The 22,768-nt window shown below is 37.1% G+C and overlaps 1 protein-coding gene across 1 annotated transcript; it reads right to left on the bottom strand.

Annotated features, from left to right (window-relative positions):
• Positions 1-2,637: 2,637 nt before the first annotated feature.
• Positions 2,638-15,115, bottom strand: LOC145779030 (A disintegrin and metalloproteinase with thrombospondin motifs 18-like). The gene is made up of 4 exons (XM_082590614.1): positions 15,001-15,115; positions 8,017-8,178; positions 7,602-7,793; positions 2,638-3,058 (listed from the first exon to the last, which is right to left on the bottom strand). The coding sequence occupies exons 1-3, from the start codon at positions 15,083-15,085 to the stop codon at positions 7,621-7,623; spliced, it is 420 nt and encodes a 139-aa protein (XP_082446740.1). The 5' UTR covers positions 15,086-15,115; the 3' UTR covers positions 2,638-3,058; positions 7,602-7,620.
• Positions 15,116-22,768: the final 7,653 nt, after the last annotated feature.

Genomic DNA, 22,768 nt, shown 5'->3' with positions numbered 1-22,768 from the left:
TTTTTTTTTGGCCAGAAACATAATCACTGCCTTGCTGATGTTGTCGCTTTTACGCGTATTTTTAGTGCTTCAAACAATAAGGACCCAGTCAGCAATCCAGTCCTTTTACATTGATTCAACATTTGTAAACGTTAAATTTATGTAGATTTGCTGACTGTGAGTTATTTCACATTTCCTTTGTTTACTCATGTTCCTCAATTTGCTGTTGCATTATTACGACGCTGGCGGACTAAAAATGTATTTTTAAATTGATTGACACAATCTTCAATAAAAAGTGAGCTTCCAACTTAGCTTTGTTGATGTAAATGCTGTATTTTTTGTGGATGTAATTTATGAGTCATGTTTATAAACACCCGTAAGCGAAATGACTTATGATGTGGCCTGCATGATATTTGTGATGCGACTTGACACAAATCCACAATTTCAAAAGCACCTAATTTGAACTTAGAAATTTCAGATAATTTCAACAACATGTTCAATTGTCTTCTCTCTGCTAAAAATATTCATACTACGAACTCAATTGTAGACCTAAAATACACAAACGAAGATGTAAACAGCTATTCAAGCAGGCTAAGCTGTTACTTATGAAAAATTTGGTTCCATAAAACTAGAAGCTAGCCATGAGTTTCGGAATGCATTAGTTTAGGTTAAAAATGTAAGACAACAAACGCAGTTTTGATTTTTTTTCAAATTCGTGTAACAATGTTACTCTGATTGTAACTATTTTAGAATCAGTGAGTAGCTTACAATAAGATTTGCTCGCAAGTCGTAAATTCTAATCAATGCAATGATTCGGCACACCGCACACACACTTCGTGCGTTCGATCGAGCTCTTTGTTATTTAGAAGTTTGCATGAAATCGGATTAGCACGGTAATTAAATAGCGGCAAGTTAAATCAAAATTGTCGTTTTTGGGTACCTTTGCAAAAATTGAAATATCAAGTTTAACATACAAAATTTTAAAATAATGACTTTTCAAACTTATAGACAAATGATTTGCTTTCACACCAGTGCAACTTCTGTTGAAATAGCATCAGCGGATAACATGTAACGGCTGATTGAATTTGATCCAAAAACGGCCCCCCCTTGAGCAGTTAACTTCCAAATAAACGTTGAAAAGCAAAGGGTTAACATCACCATCTGCAGCACCCCCATGGCCAAAAGTCACGAGCCGCCACTGGTGCATAGCCTTTTACTTCGCAACAGCTTTTGAGCCCCCCCAAGCTAAAATGTATAATTACGGGCCTGTATAAGTTGCAAACTCTTTCACAGTTCAGAAGAGCTTTGCCAGCGCAGAATTGCACCTTTTGTTGTTACCCAATCAGACATCTCTCACCAACCACAATTTACAAAGCTCACTCTAAACTATTACTTACATACGTTCGACGTCTGTTGATGTTGTGTATGTCTTGTAAAAGCGGCGCGATCATTTCGGTTACAGCTGCACAAGCTAACGCAAGGCGAGGCACGAAAGGAGATGCTCATAATAATTTGACGTCTACTGGCGTTGAATCAATGCAAATAGGGTGATGTTTCTATAAAAGATTCAATTCTGCAAGTTGGGCACGTGCTATGCGCCGGCGCGTAACACCAGTGAATAAAGAAACAACAGGAGAAAATTTCTGCTCCTAAAAAGAGCAAACTGCAAAAATGTTTCTGACAAGGTGTCATAAACCACGTTGTATTTCAAAAAGTATCTGAGATACAAATTTTTGAGTAGCATCTCCAATATGCGTATGAACTTTGTGACAAAGTCATGAAATTTCAGCTTTTTAGAATAGTTTTATCGTATGGTTTTCAGCGTTTAAAATTTCGTAAGGCATGAGATGCCCTAGCCCAGGCATGAAAGTGTTAATAGAGCCCAGATCGAAAATCACACCATACTCGAATTTCACCATTGTTTTGGATTATCTTCTTCTGCGACTTATTATTTGATAAAAATCGTTTTTAGCACTAGTTGCAACGTTCATCTGATGGACATCTGATGAACTCACATCTGACAACTTTTGACATCTTCAATTGCACTTTTGATCATATTTTTAAATTATTCAATCAATATTATTAATCATCCGAGCTTGTCGTTATCAAAGTTTTTGAAAGTGCTAGCTCAATGCTATAAAAACTTTTTCCTACCGAAAGTAATTGCAAATCGTGAACAGTGTCTACTGTCCAAGCCAAATACATATGCGTCTTCTGTGTTAGCTTCTACGATCTAACAAAAAGAATATTATTCTCCACTACTGATGTGACCAATAATGATTTTCCGATCTGCTGCCAGCATTTTTTTAGTCACATTGCACAGCCATTCTCAGGCACACACTGACATCCCACAGCAAAAGACACCTCACTAACAACAATAAGCGACGTGACATGACGACTTCCAAACCTCAATCGAGGTAAACTTGAGTTCAATTGGTTATTCCAGGTTTTGCAGTCAGACGTTGTTTTATCAAGGTTTAAACATATTTTGCTGTGTTGCAGTCTTGTTTCGTCTTTGTTGGTTAGTTCATTTCATGCATTTGTTTTATTATTTAAAATTGCTTTCAAATAAGAAGCTCCTGAAGATTGCACAAAGAAAAGTACAACGATTGCAGCAATAAGTATCATTTACTCGTTTCAAATAAGAGTTGCCCATAATCAAAGGTGTTAAGCTTTATCCGAAAAAGCAAAAATCCCGGTCAATTCTAAGTGATTAATAAAAGTCGTTCAAGTTAATTTAATGAACGACCTGTTCACGAGTTGAATCAACAACCTACAATGCACCAATTCACTCAAAATACCGTTAGAAACGGAAATAGAGAAATACCGGTTTCATCCTTTAAGTAAATAGGTGAAGTTAGGAAAACTTTACTGAAAAAGTCTATTGCATTCACAACAAGGAAAAAGATGCAATGCTAGCTTGCTGGTTGTTGGTTACTGTGGTAATAGAGGTTCTCATCGCTGTTTCTACAACTCAAAGGCTTATTGCTGATTGAATGTCGTCCTGGTTAGGATTTGAACCGGTGTTGATAATTTCTAGCGTGAATAGACTGAAACTTTGTAACGGATAGTTATCGACCTGCCAAAACAACCACAAATTTATTTTCTTACTTTAACATGAGCAAGAAAAATTAAATTAAAAGTGCAAAATAGCAATGACATTGCTCTTTAATCTCCATATTTATCAATTAAACAAAAAAGATTGCTGATAGTAGCTTTTACTCGTTGGGTACTAAACGTTCAAAGTTGCGCTGTTATCGTTAAACTTTAACGGAGTTAGTTCATTTTTTACTACTTTTTATCTTGAAATGACAAACCACGGCCACTGAAACTCACGTTTTTATTTCTAATTGTTTAATAGAACTTTGTAAATTTTTTGCAAATTTATTAGAAGCTGATTTATTTGTTTAATAATCCATTTATGAGAAACGTTATTTAGTGAATGGATAGTTATTTAATCCATTTTATAAAGAAACGCTTCAAATTCATCACCAGAAGCTCACTAATTTGTGGAAAAGACAAAGTTCAAAGATTCCAAAATGCATTGAAAACTTAAGTTGATTTAAGTTAAGACTTGCGGCTCGTCTTTTTTGGTCGGTGTATTTTAAAATTAATTTTCCACATCTTGCGTATCGCACTGTACATTAGGGAGTAGGGTGGCTCGTTTTTGAACTTTTTTTTTTAATTCTCTCGGGGTAGTGGGGAAATGGTGCCAATAAGTGAGAAAACGCTCATGACAAAATTTGAGATTCGTAAAAAATTGTCTTCAGCCTCCTCATGGGGCCCAAAATCGAAAAATGGGGTCAAAAACGCATTTTTTTTCAAAAATATTTTTAGTTTGGGTAGATACAATATTGTTTAGATATATCTAATTAGCCTAAGAAAAAAAATTGGAGTCATTTGAACTATTCCTTCAGCTTCCTCACAGCTTCTGAAAATTTCGCATTTTGCTGAAAATTTCGCATTTTTGTGGGTGGTTACATGATACATAATTGCGTTAGACATTTTGCCAACTATAAAACGTCATTGTATTTCTCTTTATAGACCTTCCCTGAGGTGTTGCGTCATTGTTTAATGAAATTGGGTTAATTTGGTAGGAAAAAGTGACGTCTTTTATTTGAATTTACGTCACTGACGAAGTTTGTAGTTATGTAACTACAAACAAAAATGCGAAATTTTCAGCAAAATGAAATTTTTCAGAAGCTGTGAGGAAGCTGAAGGAATAGTTCAAATGACTCCAATTTTTTTTTTAGGTTATTTAGATATATCTAAACAATATTGTATCTACCCAAACTAAAAATATTTTTGAAAAAAATTGCGTTTTTGACCCCATTTTTCAATTTTTGGGCCCCATGAGGAGGCTGAAGACAATTTTTTACGAATCTCAAATTTTGTCATGAGCGTTTTCTCACTTATTGGCACCATTTCCCCACTACCCCGAGAGAATTAAAAAAAAAGTTCAAAAACGAGCCACCCTATTAGGGAGGGCCGTCAACGCACTTCAAATCACTTAGCAACTCGGCTCAGATAGGAGGCTTAGGTCACAAACAAATAATCTGAAAACCTTTTTTAGATCAGGCCGCGGGAAAACGCCGCACAAAAAAGTCAATATCACCCAAATAAAATAAAACACATTTTTTCTTCGAAAAAAAAAATTAAATAATTAAAAAATAGAAAATACACAAAACGACATAAACAGTCAAAAACAATCACAGAACGTAATCTTTCTTTGACTCAAAACGTGAACGCTGTGAGTGAGCACCAGTTCGCGTCAGCAAGTTCATGTCTGCTGTCATGGCCGATGCCTTCATCGCTCACTTCGGTGACGAGTTTGATTGCGGGCTCAACTGCTTCAACGCACAAAAACTGTCAATCGATGTAGGAACATCGGTCTCGACGAAAAGCTCTGTGAGCTGTTGGATGCTGAAATCGCGTAGAATTGGTGGCTCAGTGAGTTTCCTCTTGCTCCACAGGAGCAACGAGTTTGTTGTCAAATCTGTGTACTCAAAGTTTAGTTTAGGAATTTTGAAACGACATATCCCACCCGTGTACTCGTCCCTTGCTTTCTGGATTCGATGAACTGCGAGCTTACGCATTGGCTTAGACTCGTCATGCAGAAGGGCCAACTACTTCTCCGGACGCGCAGAGAAGGCGTTTGTTTGTAGGCAACTGTCGACGACTTTTTTTGATTGACCTCTCAGATAGCGAGTCAGCTTAACCAACCGAAGGACGGACCGAGCAGCGAAGTTAATCTTCTTGTTTTGCTTGGTAGTAAACCACATGGGAGCGTAAACTTTAACGATGTAAGTCGTAATTTCTATCAGCACCTCCTTTGGGTCTGGCTCCGAGATATAAAGTCGGCATATCCTTGAAGTAAGAGTAAGCCATCGTACATGACCCTGTTTTTCTGGATCACGGAATCGAATGCTGTATGGAGGCAGACTTCTCTCGATGACCAACACGATATCGAGCAGATATTTATGACCGCCGCTAATTTCCATCACATCATCGACTTCCTTCAGATTGGATTTTGTCTTCTCGAACTCGATGACTGCAAATTCTCCCATTTTTGCACTTATCATTAGCGACGGCACGGCCGATAAATCCTTTGAAGGTTTGCGGTCCTGATGATTTCCCGTCCAGCTCGCCGAAGAGATGCCGAAGCAGGAATTCGTTGAGGTGAAACTGGCAAATCGATCATTGCACCGTACTCCCAATATGTTGCTCAATGGTGGTGATGGCTCATGTGTGCTTATCTGTAGTCTATTGAGGGCAGTTCCGTCGCAGTCAACGACCCGAATGCCTTTCACATCAGTTCCCTTGACTTCAAGAGCAGCCAACATCATGTTGGCAATGTTGTTCCCAGTTGAACGCCCTTGAATGGAAACGTGGTCGATATATTCTGATCCTGGGTATTCCAGCATCACGTAGTGGGCTTCGATTGATTTTTGACGATAGCCAATTATGCCATTCAATGTAAAGGTTTTATCCTTTCTGTTGTCAAAATGAAGGCCTTCTACTATTGTGCTGAGCGAACTGGAAGCGAAGGCTCGTCTCTAAACGGAGCCGTTTTCTTGCACAAACGAGCTTGATTTTGTCGACTACCATCGTCGGATTGAAATCATCTTTTGTGTCCAGTAATGTTGCGGTTGCGAGGGCAGCTGCTGCTCGACTCGGAATTCCATACCTTTCCGCCTCATGCGCAACAGTAGGCTACTAAGATCGAAAGTACATCGCTCCTGCTCTTCTTCGAGCTTTTCTCTGCCGATTGAGCACTCTCAAGGGAAGCGCCTTCTGGAAGTTTCTTCTGTATTGTAGTCACCCGAGTCGTGAGTACATGCTTCGCGTTCTTCCACTCGTTTTCTTGCTTTTCTCTCGAAAGCAGTTGCTCCTTCCGCTCGTCCCTCTTCTTTTCAGATTTCACGCCTCCCAATCGACTTTCCAATGAAACCAATGCGTGTTCCGCGTTGGTCCTTAACGAAATCAACCTTGCGTGAGTGCAGCAATTTGTCGTCAACGACGTCGAAAAGAGTGTGAAGGCAAAGACTGGCCTTCAATGAAGTTTTCCGTTCAGCCGTCTTTCTCGCCGTGGGTATTTTATTCTTCATCTTTACCATGGCCCATTCCTTCATATTCTTCTTGATCACTCCATCACGCGTAATGATCGCCACTGTGGCGAAATCGTAGATACTTTTTTAGTCGCCACTGCCCCCGCCAATTCGCGCAGCTCCATTTCCTTCTTGTAATCTCCGGTGTCCTCCTTCATCATGATTTTCTTCTTTCACTAGGGCGCAATTTCGGAGAACGTCACCACTGGGGGGGGTAACATCCCTGAAATGGGGTGATTTACTGATTAGTTAGACCGTGTTGTGCATATAGGCTACCCGGATTTAGGGAGGCAGAGGGTGCAGCTACCCCAGATCCCCCCCTTTTTGAAGGGCCTCCCGACGTAGAAAAAGATGACTTTGTGTTATTATAATTATGTTCTCTCAGCCTTTGCAGTTTCTGCAAAATGCCTCCTTTTTCTTTCAAGGTTAGTTTTTAGTCACAAGGTGGCGACTGAGCTTGGCGTAAAAGCATTAGCAACTGTGTGGATGACTTTCAAGTTACCTTGAAAAGTTTTTCCCGGCTTTGGCGCAAAAACTATTTTGCACAGTGCCCCCCGATCATAGAGTGCTCTGGGCCCCCATCAGTTAAACTTGCCCCTGGTTGTGTACCGTCTTCCTGGCGTTCAATTAAAAAATGGTTTTCGATTTCGCCATTTACTCGACGAACCTCCTAAGAAACTCGAGTTGCTAAGCGATCTGTTTCCGACGGCCCTCCCTACTGTACATATCACATCTTGTGATCTGTTTGACGCCATTGGCAGTGACCTTTGAGATTCTCGTGGTTATTGTTGAGTGTTGAGCTAGTCAGAGCAGTGTGCAGTTTTTGTTTTTTTCCTAATGATAAATTTAATATTTAACCATTTTCTTTTCTTTAGATGTAAAAGTACTGTATGTTATTCCTGAAGAGGACATTATGTGATGTCGAAAACATTCGAAATTTGTTTCTATGTAGTTTTATTTTTTGACTTGTGTAAGTATTATTGTAATAAACTTAAATACGTTAAATTTGATTACGTTGCTGTGCTTCGTGTGACTATAGTTCTTCAACAAGGCAGTTTGCTAGAACACATTCCTCTACATCTTCTTCCGATCCCGGACAATAAGGAGATCCTGCTTCTCCTTTTTCGCAATGTCTTCTTCTTCGTCGATTTCCTACTCCACATGAAACATTGCACCCGCTCCATTGTTGCCATGCGGACCAAGATTCTATCAACAAAGATAATGTACAGATAGTAACATTGTTCTGAACAAAACTGAAGAAACATTAGAATGAAAACATGACGTGAAGAAAGATACCCAGTATAGTCTATGCTCAGCCTAAATGATTCTTTTTAAGAACCTGGAAAGATTGAGGCTAGAAAGATTTCTATAAACGGTAGCATACATTTTTCGTGTTTAAAACTCAAATGTCTATCAACAATGCATTTACCAGGACAAGCTTGACAAGCACCCCAATATCCAAGACGAAACACCGGCTGGTAGGCACACCACTTCTGAATATAGTCAACACGTGTGCATTCATTGTAAGTGTTTCCAGCGTACTCAAACGGGAAGTGACAAAGTGAACCAGTTTTTCCGCAAACGTTCCCATCTAAATATTTACTTTTTATTAAAAATGACACAAACGTAGCAAGGTTTGTGATAATGAACTAAGTTTCAAGCTTAGTTACACAACATTCTACAGTAGAAAAAAAAATGTTTACGCTCAATCCTGGGATTATACTGCTGTACAGAGTTTTTAGAGATTTTTTTCTTCTTGTGGGCTGAAGAATATAACGTAAGCAAAAAAACATTAGGCAGGTCTTAGATAATCCAAAAAACTAATACCGGAATTTTCATAGAATACCTACAATCGCTGTTTTAGCATTTGAGACCGATAATCTATTTTTTGTCTTCCCGGATCACACCAAGATGTCCACAGATAACAATCATAGTCAACGGTTCTGTATCATTCGGTAGACAGATAATGGTACAGTTGTTTATTACGTGGTCGTAAACGGCTTTATAATAGCATCTGGACTGGAAGCCAAACGCCAGGCCTCACCTTCACGGCAAACAGGATTGCCTTGTTGGTGGTTTTAACGCCACATTTTAGAAACTTGAAGTTTTTCTAATGCATTTTCAAAATAAAATATGGCACGGTCGCATCACCTTAAGTTATGGTAGTAACCATGCTGTTGACAAAAACAGCCCAAAATCCAATATTATGAAAAGCATTATCAAGTTTCGGGAAAAGTTGCCTTTTCAAACCTGATGTTTTGTAAATAAGCTACTGAGCATTGATAAAACAAAGTTTTTTAAACTATTTGCAATGCTGAAAAAAAAAAAAATTCTAAAAATATATCAAAATGCCAAAGACAAAGTAGCCTGCCAAACGCATTAAAAAACTTTCAAACTCCTAACGCCTTTTAAAATTTGGCGTTAAAACCGCCAATGTGGCAATCCTGTTTTTCGTGCAAGATCAGGCCTAGCGTTTGGCTTCCAGTCCATATGCTATGATAGAGACGTCCACGACGTGGTCAACGGTCTGTTCCTCACCGCCATTCTTACAAAAAAGAAGATGCCACAAATGAGTGGTAGTTTACCATGTAGCCTACAGTATCTCAGTGGTTTGGATATCAGCAACAAAAAAGGTATATTGTCGAATAATGTGGGTGATCATTATGAAGTAGAAGCGTGATACCCACCTACTATCCCCTGGTTCGCATGGTTGCCAAACATTCAAATCTTACAATTCTATATTTTGACGTTCATGTTGACATTGTACATAAGCTATGGCATTGATTTCATTTGCCGAGTTGGCAAAAAAAACTGTTTTTTAGTAGGATAATAAAGAATTCAATCGACTGGTATCGTTACACATCGAAACTAATACAACACACGTTCACGTAAAAAGGCGTCCTGGCATCATCTGAAATTTAAAAACTTAATTGTTTTCACGTTTGACCAAACTATAGCACTATAAAACTGGACAGCTTGTTATGAAGAAGTAAATAATATTTACTAAATAACCAATTTTCAACACTTTCACAATAAATTATTCAAACATATACCCCTAGTTTGCCAATGCTATTATATCCTAGTGTGAAGTGCCATAACACAAGTGCAAAGTGCTACGCAGTGCAGAAAACGATGTTGTGCACGGGGCGAAGCCTAATACCCTGGGCTGAGCCAAGTGTAGCATTTTGGTTGCTTTGTTGATCAAAACTTTACTTGTACTTTTCTCAGTAGCCTATGTTAATTTTATAATCGACTTGAATAACATGTCAAGTCGCAGTCACTCTATTCTTTGTTGTTTTAAGACAAACCTTTGAAACGTCAATCGTGTTTTCGTGTTGATAGAATTATTACGTTACTTTTACAGACATAAAGCTTGTGTTTACTTAAATCCATATATCTCTTTCCACGGAGTTGGTGATCTATCGAATTGTACGAAAACAATTTGCATTTTTAGCAATTCCTTATTCTTCCCGAAACACAAGTTTAAATAATTGCTGTCAGTTTCTAGACAAGAGACTGGGCTTGCAAGGGATTGTGACTCATGAAACGGCACCAGAGTATCTGTAGTGTGTTGTTTTAAAATGCTATTTTTCACTCTACTGCTCTAAAAAACAATTTTATGTCATCTTGTGGGCTGAAAATTAATCGTTGTTTTTCATCATCCATTTAAACGTTGGCATAGCACGGCCAACGGTAATTCAACGTCTAAATGTCGTTTGTCTGTATGTGAATGTAAATACTTGGTGTAGCACAATATTTCTTCGAAGGTTTCGCCGCATCTTGAAAGATGTTGTATGAACGTTAGCGAACGATTGTTATCCGCTTGCTTTCTTCAACCAAGGCATATTACTGAAGCTATTTTTTTCTTATCGTTGTCTTTATATAGCGCATCTTCTTTGTGTTTTGTAATATCAGCATAAAAGGCTTAGCAAAGCGAACGTTTGAGAGCATAGACCAGAAATTCCGTTTAGTTTTGTATTAGCTGCATTTGGTAAAACGAGATGTTTAAATCTTAACTCTTAAGCATCAATTGAGAAACTTTATGTTAAATATTTCTTGACCATTTACTAATTGTAAATTTTCTATTCTATTTGAATAAGATGCACTAGTAGAATCAATTGCTGTATGACTGTTACGACTATTATTATTTGGATTATTATTTGTACGGATTATCACTTCAAGCCCTGATTGCTGTCTCGGTGAGTCTGAACTGTAATCACCAGCTCTATCTAGAATTGAAGTAGCCCATATCTGCCCACTAAGTTTGTTAAACGACCTTGCGACCTGCAACCTTGTGGCTGGACCTTGCGATCTGCAACCTTGTGGCTGAACCTTCGACCTGCAATTTGTGATCTTGTGACCTTGTGATCTTCTGACTTTGATCTTGCAACCTATCTGCCACAATAAACTAACAGAACTCAAGACCGTGTTCAGATTCAATCTACTTGGCTTGTTTTTCTGTCTGTTGTAGGCGCATAACCGTATTAACTGAGCGACGCATAAAATAATCCAATCCACTGTTTGGCGCCAGTGAGAAAGATATTCTTTAACGTAGAATTCGCGTCAAAATTCTACAGCCTATATAATGTTTTGTAAAAAATGCCAACTTTTCTTTTTAACTTTTGTCTGGCAGCAAAGGTACAATTGTAACTTTTGCGTTTTTAAATTGCGATAACTTTTTTACTAGAAGTCATATGGACCTTAAACGTTTTGACGTCTCCACATTTTTCTGTTAGATTGGGTAGGCAAATTTCAAAATTTTTTTTTAGACATTTTCGGGATAGGGGGCCAACTTGTTTTTACACCTTTAACAGGCGGCATAGGTGCAATAGACCTTTTCGACAGCTAGCCAATGAAGCGTGACGTGGTAAAACATTTCACTTTAAAAACTAAGTTTAGAGTGGCAAATCACTCTGTTGAAAAGCTCGGTTATTGTTTTGATCGAACAATTGCTCCTTTCAAGTGTAGCCTACATTTTGCACTACAAAAAGTCGCCCACTGTGTGGACTAAGTATTACAATTAAGTTGTTTATTATTTTAAGAATTAAAGGTTTATTCTAGAGCCGAAGGCCCAACTACCGCTGTTTGTCGTAGCCCAGCTCGCTTAGGATTACTCTAGCCACTTAGCCCACTAAAGTTTGTGTTTGGCTCGACTCCTTTTGCTTTTATGGAACTAATATGTTGATACCGAATCAAAAAGCATTTTCACTTTTTTGCAACATATATATTGTTTTCTGGCAAAATATTCATGCAAGTTCACAATTTTGACGACACGCACGCTTTCATTTCGACTAGTTTTTGATAGGGTCTACTACAATTTTTTAATGTATTACTAACTGTTGTCTAAGTTTTGTTAAACTTTTGAGGTTTTGCATAACAATATTATAAAAGTCTAGTTGACTGCAATTTAATATGAAAAGAACTTATCAAAGCCGAGCACAAAAACGACTAGCTTAAAGAAGAAAAATAGCTGAGGTATTCAAAAACTCTCAACGATTAAGTTGATGGTTAATTTAACTAAAAACATCATAGCATAGAGATGGTTAGGCAACAACCATCTTCCATCCTGATATTTTCTTCCATTCCATCTCCATTCCATCTTAGAAATCTTCCATTCCAACTTCCATTTCATCTCAGAAATCTCTTCCATCTTCCATTCCATCTTCACATTTTGTGATCTCCGCGTTGAATATGCCACAAATAAACCTAAAAACCATAGACTAAATTTAAGCTAAAAATTTAACAGCAGTATTTTCCTACGGATTACGTACCGTATTCTTACACAGCTAACAATTCCAATTTTGCTGCAAGTCCCATTGAAATTGAGTAATAAATTATATTTGCTTATGGGTTGACAATGCCGCAATGTTTAGTCACTGATTATATCCATCAGCCGATCTTCATATTTTTACACCTAATAGCTGTCGCGATCAAAAATCGACTTACGGATATTCGACTTTTAAAGTTTGACGATTGCGTAATGAAACAATTGTAGCCTACTATCAAATATATCATCAATTTCGTCTATTCGGTTTTGTCCATGTATACTGCTCTATTACAAGCTTGTAATGCCACACTTTTCGCGTTGATTTATTGTGCAATGATGTTCAATCAGCGCAAAATAAATGGTTTTGTTTTAGTCTCAGAAGTAACTGTATACAGTTTACGCCAGACGCAAATCGGTGATTGATATCATGCAGTGTCTTCTTCACAACTGATCTAAAAACGCGATAAGCTCATTAGGCGACTCGGCTTGGCGGCTTGACGCCTTTGAATAAACGATCGAGGATTTGTCACTCTTTTTATAAAAGAAACCAACCAAGCGCAATCTGCTCTCACTCCAGGAGCAAATCAATGAAATATTTCAAGGTACATGCTAAAAACAGTAGAAGGAATGGGTGAAACTCAATCGCCTGCGGACTGTGGTGGGCAGTTTCAACAGCAACATGTTCCAATGGGGCCTCGCCGATTCACCATCTTGTGCGTGTGGCTCGGATTCTCAGACTGCACACCACATTATCTACCATGTATTGCATTGTCTACATTGGGTACACACCACATTGTCTACCATTATCCTATATATCGACCCCAGAACAGATATGTAGACCTCACAACGCAATGGATGCAAACTTGTTTTGCAAGTGGCTTTGGTTTTTGAAGCTTTCGAGGCCAGGACTTTTGGTGCAGGGCTCGAAATGTTCTCTCAATAGCCCTGTAGGCCTAGCCCTATATGAATGCACAATTTTGTCGTTTAATTTAAATTTATGTCGCCTTTAGCGATGTAAAATTATGTCGCCGGACGAAGGTTAAAAATAAGGCGTTATCTGGCAAGATAGCAGCGATAATTCTGTTTGAAAAATAGTTTGACTAAGCTTATTTGCAGCTTTAATACCAGGTTGACTTGCAATTGAAACTGTGCAGAAAGATGACTAAAAGAGCACTAAAGCCAACACAGCTACAAGCCTAGTTCTGATCTACAGATTTAACTTATTTTAGCTACGTTCAAGTGAAGCATGCAGGTAAGTAATACTCTTTTGTAGCAATAATTTTTTTATAAAAAAAATAATAAATGCAAATTGTTTATTACATTTTTACTGGGGTTCCTACGACAACTTGAGAAATATTTTAGGGGTTCGACATGCTTTTGAAAGTTAAAAACTATTGATCTAGAATCTAGATTATCCAACAGCTTGGCCAATGTGGAAGTGCTAAATCATCTGTATATGCATATGTCTTTTGAATTGTCTGATTTTTAAATAACTTTTGTGGTGTATTTTTTAATACTATTTTAGTTACTTTCCCCACTATTGAAACCTTGTTTTCATGTTGGCTTTATGAGAATTTTAGATTTTGTATTGTTGAGATCATATTGATTATATAGCACTGTTTGCGTACTGTTGTATATATTTTGCATATAATTTATTATTTCTTTTAGCCATAGGCCTACTGTGTTAAAATAGCAATTAAGGACCAAAAACCGAGTGCCCCTCCAGGAACATTAGAGCACTATAAAGAAATTTATCTTGGAACGGCATCGACGTGGAAGCACCTTGAACACGAATTGAGCTGGTGTAGGTCTATTTCAGTGCTTTTTACTTGTTAAATTTTATTATTATACACTCTAAGACTCTAAGTTATTCGTTTAGCAGTAAATGCTGCTTGATGATTGTAGCTGGGCGTTCTATGGAAGTGAAACACTCATGTACCTACTCATATCATATAGTAGCCGTCAACAGGACGGCGACACCCCTGGGCACTGCGGTGGGAAGGAGTGGCCACGGTACGAGATCTTCCGTTGAGCATCATCAATGTAACTTTAGACTATTGCAACGAGAACAACAGACTTTCTTCAATGGAATCAAAAATAGGAATGAAAAACGCAGAACCGCCTTCCAACAGAATGATAAGAATAATCAAAAAACACTCGCTGAACAACTAAAATAGTGAGACCTTTCTGAAACTAAACCAAACAAAAACTGATGTGTTGAAAACCACAGAACTTATCGTGTGGTAGCAGCGCCACGCGTAAAAGCCTGCAGCACACGTCTGGAATCTAAAACGTCGGCTGGCCGATCAAAAATCTGAACAATACGTGGGCGCATACTGGAAAAGCAAAGTAATATGATTCAAAGAAGCCTACAATAACCAATTGGCTATTTCTAGGCTAAAATACTTCATTAGTGTGGACTTCATGGTACAGCTCGTGATTTTTTTCATGGTACTACTGTACTTTTTCATGTGACTAAATACGATAAGGTTGGTTGTAATTGACATGCTTAAGGACTTTGATGGAGAAACAAAGAGTTTGAGATGTAAAATACATGATAAAAACGTTGAAATCTTTCTGATTTCTGTCAGTTATCAACCATTTTAAACATTACATAATAAAATGAATAAATTGACAAAAACTTACATTTACGACATGCAGGAGGAGATGCAGACCATGAACCACTAGTGTTGCAAATCACTGTCAACCTCCCTAAAGGAATATCAACCATCGTGTATCCTGGAGCGCAGAGGTAAGTGAACTCCTCTCCCGTTTTCATCATCGATCGAGACGTTGATGTGACTAGATTCCGAGGACTTGGCAGTCGGCATTGGACTAAAGTTTTTCCAACAATAACAGATAAGTTACCCAATCGTTAAATTGTTTAATAATATCAAGATTACAAGGATTGTTTTATACTAAAATTACTATTGTGTCGCATGGAACAACTTCGGTAATGCCGCGTTTTAATAACGTTAATTAACGTTACCTGTGATATTGCCTTTAACTGTTCTAAAAAAGCAGTTATTTTATAAAAATCTTTGAGTGTAGTTGACATTGCAAGAAATGTATACTGTATAAATGTATCACATTTTGATGTGTACAATTGTACATATTGTGCCTTGTACATTATCTCGATAAAATGATTGCCTGCTTTATGCTTTATGTTAATGTTAGTGCGATATAAATGTTAGTGCAATTACTTTGAAATGTAAAAATGCCCTAAAATGTCTTATATTTATGAGCAAAAGTAACTTTTGTTTAGTTTAGCATTCCTCTATGGTATAATTCAAAAATTTTAATTTGAAGCTTTTTTTGGAAAATTAAAATAAAAATCGACTTTCTGACGTTTTTTTCATCACAAACAATTTATTTCAATAAATTTGTTGGGTAAAGATTAAATTTCTATACGCACAATACACATGGCTATTATCTTGTAAAAATATTTTGGCTCTGTGATTTACATAGCTCCCGTTATTAGCGATTAAATAGCACGGGACTAAGATAGCCCTTGACATGCTTTTCCCGTGCGAAAACAGCTCGTATTAAGATAGGGTTAAACATAAATTGAGAAAGGTTATGTTATATAGTTCTTGACCATTTGCTAATTGTACATTTTGTATTCTATTTGAATAAGCCTTGGTAGAGAGTTTGCTTTGTTGAACCATAGAGAAATAAAACAAAGTAACTTCAGCGGGTTTAACATGATGTATTAAATACACAAATATTACATAATTAAAAATAAACTCTAACGTTTTCGACACGTACGTGTGTCCTCATCAGGAATTACATATCTGCATTATGCATAAAATGAAAATTGTAAGGTAAATTTGACTTTGCACTGTAACTGTATACTAACAACACTTCAGACTGAAAAGTGCAAAGACCAGACAGTGCAAAGTCAAATTTACCTTACACTTTTCACTTTATGTATAATGCAGATATTTAATTACTGATGAGGACACACGTACGTGACGAAAACGATAGAGTTTATTTTTAATTATGTTATATTTGTGCATGTAATACATCATTGTCACGATTTCTTTCTTTCTCTTACCAGGAAAAAGACTTGGAAAGGTTCAATGACGCAATTTAATGGGTTAAACCGAAAAGCAGTCAATTAAATTCACCGATAGTTCTACTAGTGAAATGATATATATGAAAACGATTGAAGGACTCCAACGAATGGTTCACCACTTTCAGCAATTAATCAAAGTAACAGCAAACAGCAATAGATTCCAACGCTTGCGGCTTTTGATCGAGTCTAACGTGATCCACTCACAGCTTCTCATACGATTCTAATTTCAATCAGAAATTATATTAGCATCAACCTTGCTTTACTCTTATTCAATACTTCAACACTCGATCAACAATAATCTTTGCGTCTATTAACAGCTGCTACTACTACAACAATGATCTCTCATCACCAACTCATAATAATAATCAACTCACCATAATAATCATCATAATAACCATCATAATAAACATTACGCAAATTACACCACTATTTATAGAAGGTTTCTCGGTATAGTAACTTCGAGAAGGTTACGCAATGTTACATTGTTCTGTCAAGTTGCATTAATGTAAACAAGCAGAAGCTCAAAGAAGTTTAAAGAATATAACGTAGGGTAGAAGATTCTTACATAATAAATATTTCGCAATCGGACATCTACTGATAAAAATCCTTATGACGTCATGACAAACGACGCTCAGAAATTATGAAAAACAACAGAACAATCCAGATTTGCATGCTTACAGACGATTCTGAAAATACGTTACATAACAAAGATTCGCAATCAAAGGTTACTTCAGGTCATAACCGATAATAACACATCGCACCAGAATTTCATAATGAAAACAGCACATTCTGTCAAGACGCAAAGCAGCCCGACGCGAGGCCTTGCACATTGATTGTGATATACGCCCCCCCTTAGAATATTGTTGCAAACAATATAACAACACAATCAATACAAAACAGATTACAAAACAATTAATTACTCGATAAATCAATGCTCATAAGTTATCTTCAACGACTCATTAGTCCATCGTTGCATAAACTACCAACGAAGCGTTTCTCAAAACATATAATCATCACGTTTACTGTGAAAGTTTACTGTGCACCGGCGAGCAAGATGACCCCTCTTCTTACATCGGAAACACCTCCTCTCCGGACAGTCCTTGGCCAGATGACCTTCTCTATGACAGTTGTAGCAAGCCTTTTCATCAAAAAAACAGCTCCTGGTTATGTGTCCAATCTCCCCATATCGGTAGCAATGGTTGTCACGGCAACGTATGTTTTCTGAATGTCCGCCGTCAGCAACGCATTCCCTGGCGAAATGTCCGCGTCTACCGCATCTATAGCAAACTCCAAATAGTCGTCGCCTGCCTCCTCTTCTCGGTTCTTTGCGTTCGTAGTATCCGCGATTGTGAGGTCGTCGCTGATTATCTGGAGAACAATCTCGAGCAAAGTGACCATTCTTGCCACAAGAATAACAAGTAACTTCAAAATTTCTCTCAGTAACATTTCCGATTATAAGATCAACTAAAGGGTTTTGTAAACATAACGCTTTCACAGTCCCACTACAATACGGAGTTTCGATATATATCCTTGCTAACGGTCCTTGAATTGAAATGTTATTTATCGACATCACAATGCCAATTTTTCCCGTTAATTGATTTTCTTTAACCAAATCTCTCTTCACTATTATACCCGTAGAGCCAGAATCACGTAAAACTTTTACCTTTTTGTTTCCAACTGTTCCATTCAATACTGGCAAGTAATCTTTAGGTATTATTTTTTCGCATACATCTTTTTTGTTTTCTTTCCCGTTTTCTTCTCCAACTGATCATCTTCATCCGGTCTCTCATTCCCAAGCGTGGGTTCATGAATCATTAGCGCACAACCGCCTCGATAAACCTCTGTGTTTTTCCCATTCTTTCCAGACTGATTGGAAAGAGAAAACGATTTGTCCTTGCATTCCTTCGCTTCGTGTCCTTGCCTACTGCAACGATTGCACCACTTCCTTGCATCTTGATGATTTCTGTTAGTCTTACTCCGGCAGTTAACAGCCCTATGACCTAAGCCATTACAGTTAAAATAACGTACTTCTCTTGAAACAGCACCTCCTTTAAAATTATTTGTTTGCTCCTCGTCATTATCGCATGACAACGTTTCTTCAGTCAACAACTTCTCATCATGAGCAACTAAATACTGTTCCGCCACACTGGCTATATCTTCTAGATTCTTTGGACTTCTCTCCATTAAATAAACAGACAGATCTTTTGAACATGAATCTGTGAATTGTTCCTTAACTATAAGGTTTGCCAATCCGTCCAATGATTGTTCGGCCACCGAAAGTTCAAACCATTTTAACAAAAGGTTTCTTAAAGGTTCAATAAATTGACCTTGGCTTTTGTGTCGTTCAGGCTTTGCCTCACGGAATCTTTGACGGTACCCATGCTCGGTAAAATTGTATCGTTTTTACAGTTTGATTTCAATTTGCAGTTTCTGTCCTCAGACTAACCTAGCTACATTTTTGCGGAATAAACTTCTTTAATAGAAGAATTGTCGATGGTTTCACTACAATAGTCACACTTTTTCTTACCTAAAATTGCAATTTCAATTGTTTTTCTTGTTCTTTTATAAGACAGTTTGTTGAGACAGTTGGGTATGCATGAAACAGTTGGTTTGTATCATATACAAGGTAGCACCAATATTGTTTGACAGTCACACTTTTTCTTACCAAAAATTTCAATTTCAATTATTTTTCTTGTGCCATCAGCTTCACAAATATACCTCCCTGAGTCATTGAACGTTACCTAGATGAAAACATACGTCACAGTTGAGTGGAAAGCGCAATAATTTAAGGTATGAAACACCAGGACAATCACCCTACCTAAAAGACAGTCAAATCCTACATTGTTTTATGTGTGAAACTTTTTTAAGTCTCACCAATCAATATATTGATGAATTTACCATCAACATTGCATACAATTGGTCTTGTGAATATAAGGTAATATTTTGACGCATATACAAATGTTATGAACCGTGTCTTTCTTGTCTTGCAGCTTAACAGACAAGATCAAAACATCATTCACACAAAAAAATTAACATTTGCTTGTTTACATTCGTCAGGTTCAAAAGAGCAACAACTCGTCGAGCAAAAATCCTCATCTTTTGAGATGGCGTTTCATTTGTCTCTTCTCGTATCCACGACACTCTGGGCAGAGGACGGCCTGTTGCTACGCAACGGACAGTTACATTCGAACCTTGCATGTACTCGATTGGAGAGGGAGGAAGAGTAATGTGAGGTGGAACTGTATAAATAAATAGCTATATGACTTATAAGTATCTATTGTAAGTAGTATAGACTTTCAAGTATGTAACTTATAAGAATCTTAAGACTGACAAGTAAATGTATTTATATCTATAGTTGCAAAAATTTAATTAAATCATTAAAAAGTTGGTTTACTGCATTTTCAAAATGTGGAAAAGCAGATACACTACGTCTTGGCAGTCTACCGAGCACTCTTTCAACTTCCACATTTACCTTTTTCCCAACGAACATTCATAAAAGCGTAGTCTTATGTGCACCAATCATAAAAAATATCAAAGTGCTCTCGTTTAAACTGCTCGTGCCTAAACGCAGCAGTTTATTGCAATTTTCCAAAAGAAACTACAACAAACCTCTCATTACGTTCACCATGATCTGGCTGCTTTGGTTAATTTCACGCCAATTGCTTGTTATGGAGCATGCGAGTCTGAAGGTACCATTGGTTTGTACATTTCTTATAGTTTGAGAAACACTGAAAGAAACAAATGTTTCACAAATTTAAAATTGTAAAGGTAACACTACTCAACTTGTTATTAATAAAATAAACAAACTGCCTTCTAGTCCAAGATATATTCTTTTCTCACAGCAATATCAAAGTCTGGAAAACGTATCAGACACTTGTTCGACTGATACAGCATTGATACAAGACATATGATATGGTGTAAATGTGAAACCGTGCGCATAGTGCTGGCTTGGGTGATGTAATGGTGTTTGTATGATGCCATGATGGTTGGTGTTGGCGTGGTGTTGTACTGGTTTAAATGATTTCCATTTAAAATTCCATTTATTATTGCGAAAGAAAATAATTTTAACGTTGTGAGATAGAATTGCCAGTAGCTATACAACACGCGCACAGCCATGATGCTGTACATTGTGAGAGCATCGCACAGTGTGGAAATATTCGTAATATGCTGATAGTTACATTACTTGACCCCATCATCTTGTACGAGTTGCAAAATTGTGAGTATTTTAAGCGATTATTAAAGGCCATTGAATTAACCAACAATGAGACAGAACATTTCACTCACGTCATAGACGCATTGAAGAAAACTTGTCGTATAACTCTGTTTTCTCCTGCTCTTTGAAGAGTACATTGCACCTCCCATGGAACTAAAGCCACCACGTCATAAACCAGAACAGCTTTATCGTTGATAAGCACTTGGGTGGTTGCATTTTGAGCAGTGACGCTCAATATTTCTATAACGAGAACGTTTTGGCAACTGAATTTGAAAATCCATCATATAAATTGTCGTATGAAGCATTGCAAACCAGCAAAAGTAAGTGACAGCGTTCTTTATCTCATCTACAAAGTGTTTCAACTAAGGCTGCATTAACCAGGTATTCCTGTTAAAGATCAACACCAACCCGTGAAAGGTCCGTGTGACGAGGAATTACGATAGGTTATTGTCTTCCAGGCCGAATCGTTGCCAAATTCTTCCGTCCGAACGTAATGACTTTCAATGAATGTGACATCATAGCCACAAACTCCACTTACTCGGATCGTGAATAACAATCAACTACACCGACAAACATATTCTTTAATATTCTTACTGGTAGCGCATGTATCTCCCATGAAATTGTCAGCACACCGGCATCGAAACCCACATCCAACCTCAAAACATGTCGCTTGGTTGAAACAGGGTGCTGTTGCACATGCGCTGTATCTCCTCGAGACTGCCAATAGAAATTGAGTGATGAGTGAATATTGTATCAACAAATTGTGATAAACGATTAACAAGACCAGCCTTGTGTTTTAGTACATCAAAGATAAAGCACTCGACTAAGTTCCATTGTTTAAACTTTCAACAAACTTAAACTTATCTGAACGCTTTAACCCTATCTTAATACGAGCTCTTTTCGTACGTGGAAAGCACGTCACGGGCTATCTTAGCCCCGTGCTAATTAATCGCTAATAACGGGAGCTATGAAAATCACAGAAATAAATATTTTACAAGGTAATAGCAATGTGTATTGCCCGTATAGAAATTAGATCTTTATTCAACAAATTTATTGAAATTTATTTTATTTATTTCAAATTTATTGAAATAAAGTATTTGAGTTGAAAAAACGTCAGAAAGTCTGTTTTTATTTTAATCAAGAATAAGTAAATGATCCTCGTAACGTTAATATTTGGAAGCTTGTGTTAAAAAAAAGCAGTAAATAATTTGAAACACAATACAGCATATCTCCAACACTACATAAAATTAACCTAAAACTCGCCTAGTCTTTCACAGATGACTCCATTCCTCGTTGAGCAATTTCTTGTTGCTATTACATTTGACGGTAAAATTACTGCACATAGTCCATTGCCATGTGGCGCTGTCATTAAATTTGTATGATCTGATTAATTATATTTTACAAATTTTAGAGGCAAATGTTAAAATAGTGCAAAATATTTTGTATGGTTAAAAATCCATTTGTTACATCTTTTAGTTATTTGCTGATAAAATTTGTTCATTCAATTTTATTTACCCTAGAATGGTTAAAAATAGAGTGAAACTTTTCCCCAAGCATTTGATAAATAAAGTGACCTAAAATGGTTGTAAGGCTCCATTGGGCCAGGTTGGTCACTAAATTGTTGTTTTGTTTTTTTTCTTGTAGAGTTCGGCAGCCAAATCTCTTACTATTTTCATAACCAGGAAAGACGTTAAAATCAGTACTATTGTTTATCCTAAATTTTGTTTGATTGCTTAGAAAAATTAAAGTGTAAAATCTCTGACTTTACTGGTTCCAACCAATCCATGTAAAAATTTCCTTAACTTTCTATTTAAACCTAAAAAAATTTGAGTAGCCCATGTATGCTCCGATGTCACGCTGAAGAAGTAGTGTACCCAGCTTTTAGCATTTATTTGCCAGCAATGCAAATTAAAAATAAACTACTGGCATCCTACTTAAGTGCTAATGATGAGAACGCCTGGTTAATCTAATCAAACAATGAAAAGCCCAAAATGTAATATCCACATGGTGGGCTCTTTCTTTTTTATTAGACTTATAAGTAGTGCTTTAACTCAAGTCTTCAATTGTCTAACGCTATCAATTTTCGTAAAGCAAATAACGCATTTAGGGAAAAATTCTGCTCA

This window comes from Aplidium turbinatum, chromosome 1, assembly GCF_918807975.1.
Source record: "Aplidium turbinatum chromosome 1, kaAplTurb1.1, whole genome shotgun sequence".
Taxonomy (NCBI): domain Eukaryota; kingdom Metazoa; phylum Chordata; class Ascidiacea; order Aplousobranchia; family Polyclinidae; genus Aplidium; species Aplidium turbinatum.
This window is presented reverse-complemented; position numbering and strand designations above follow the sequence as displayed.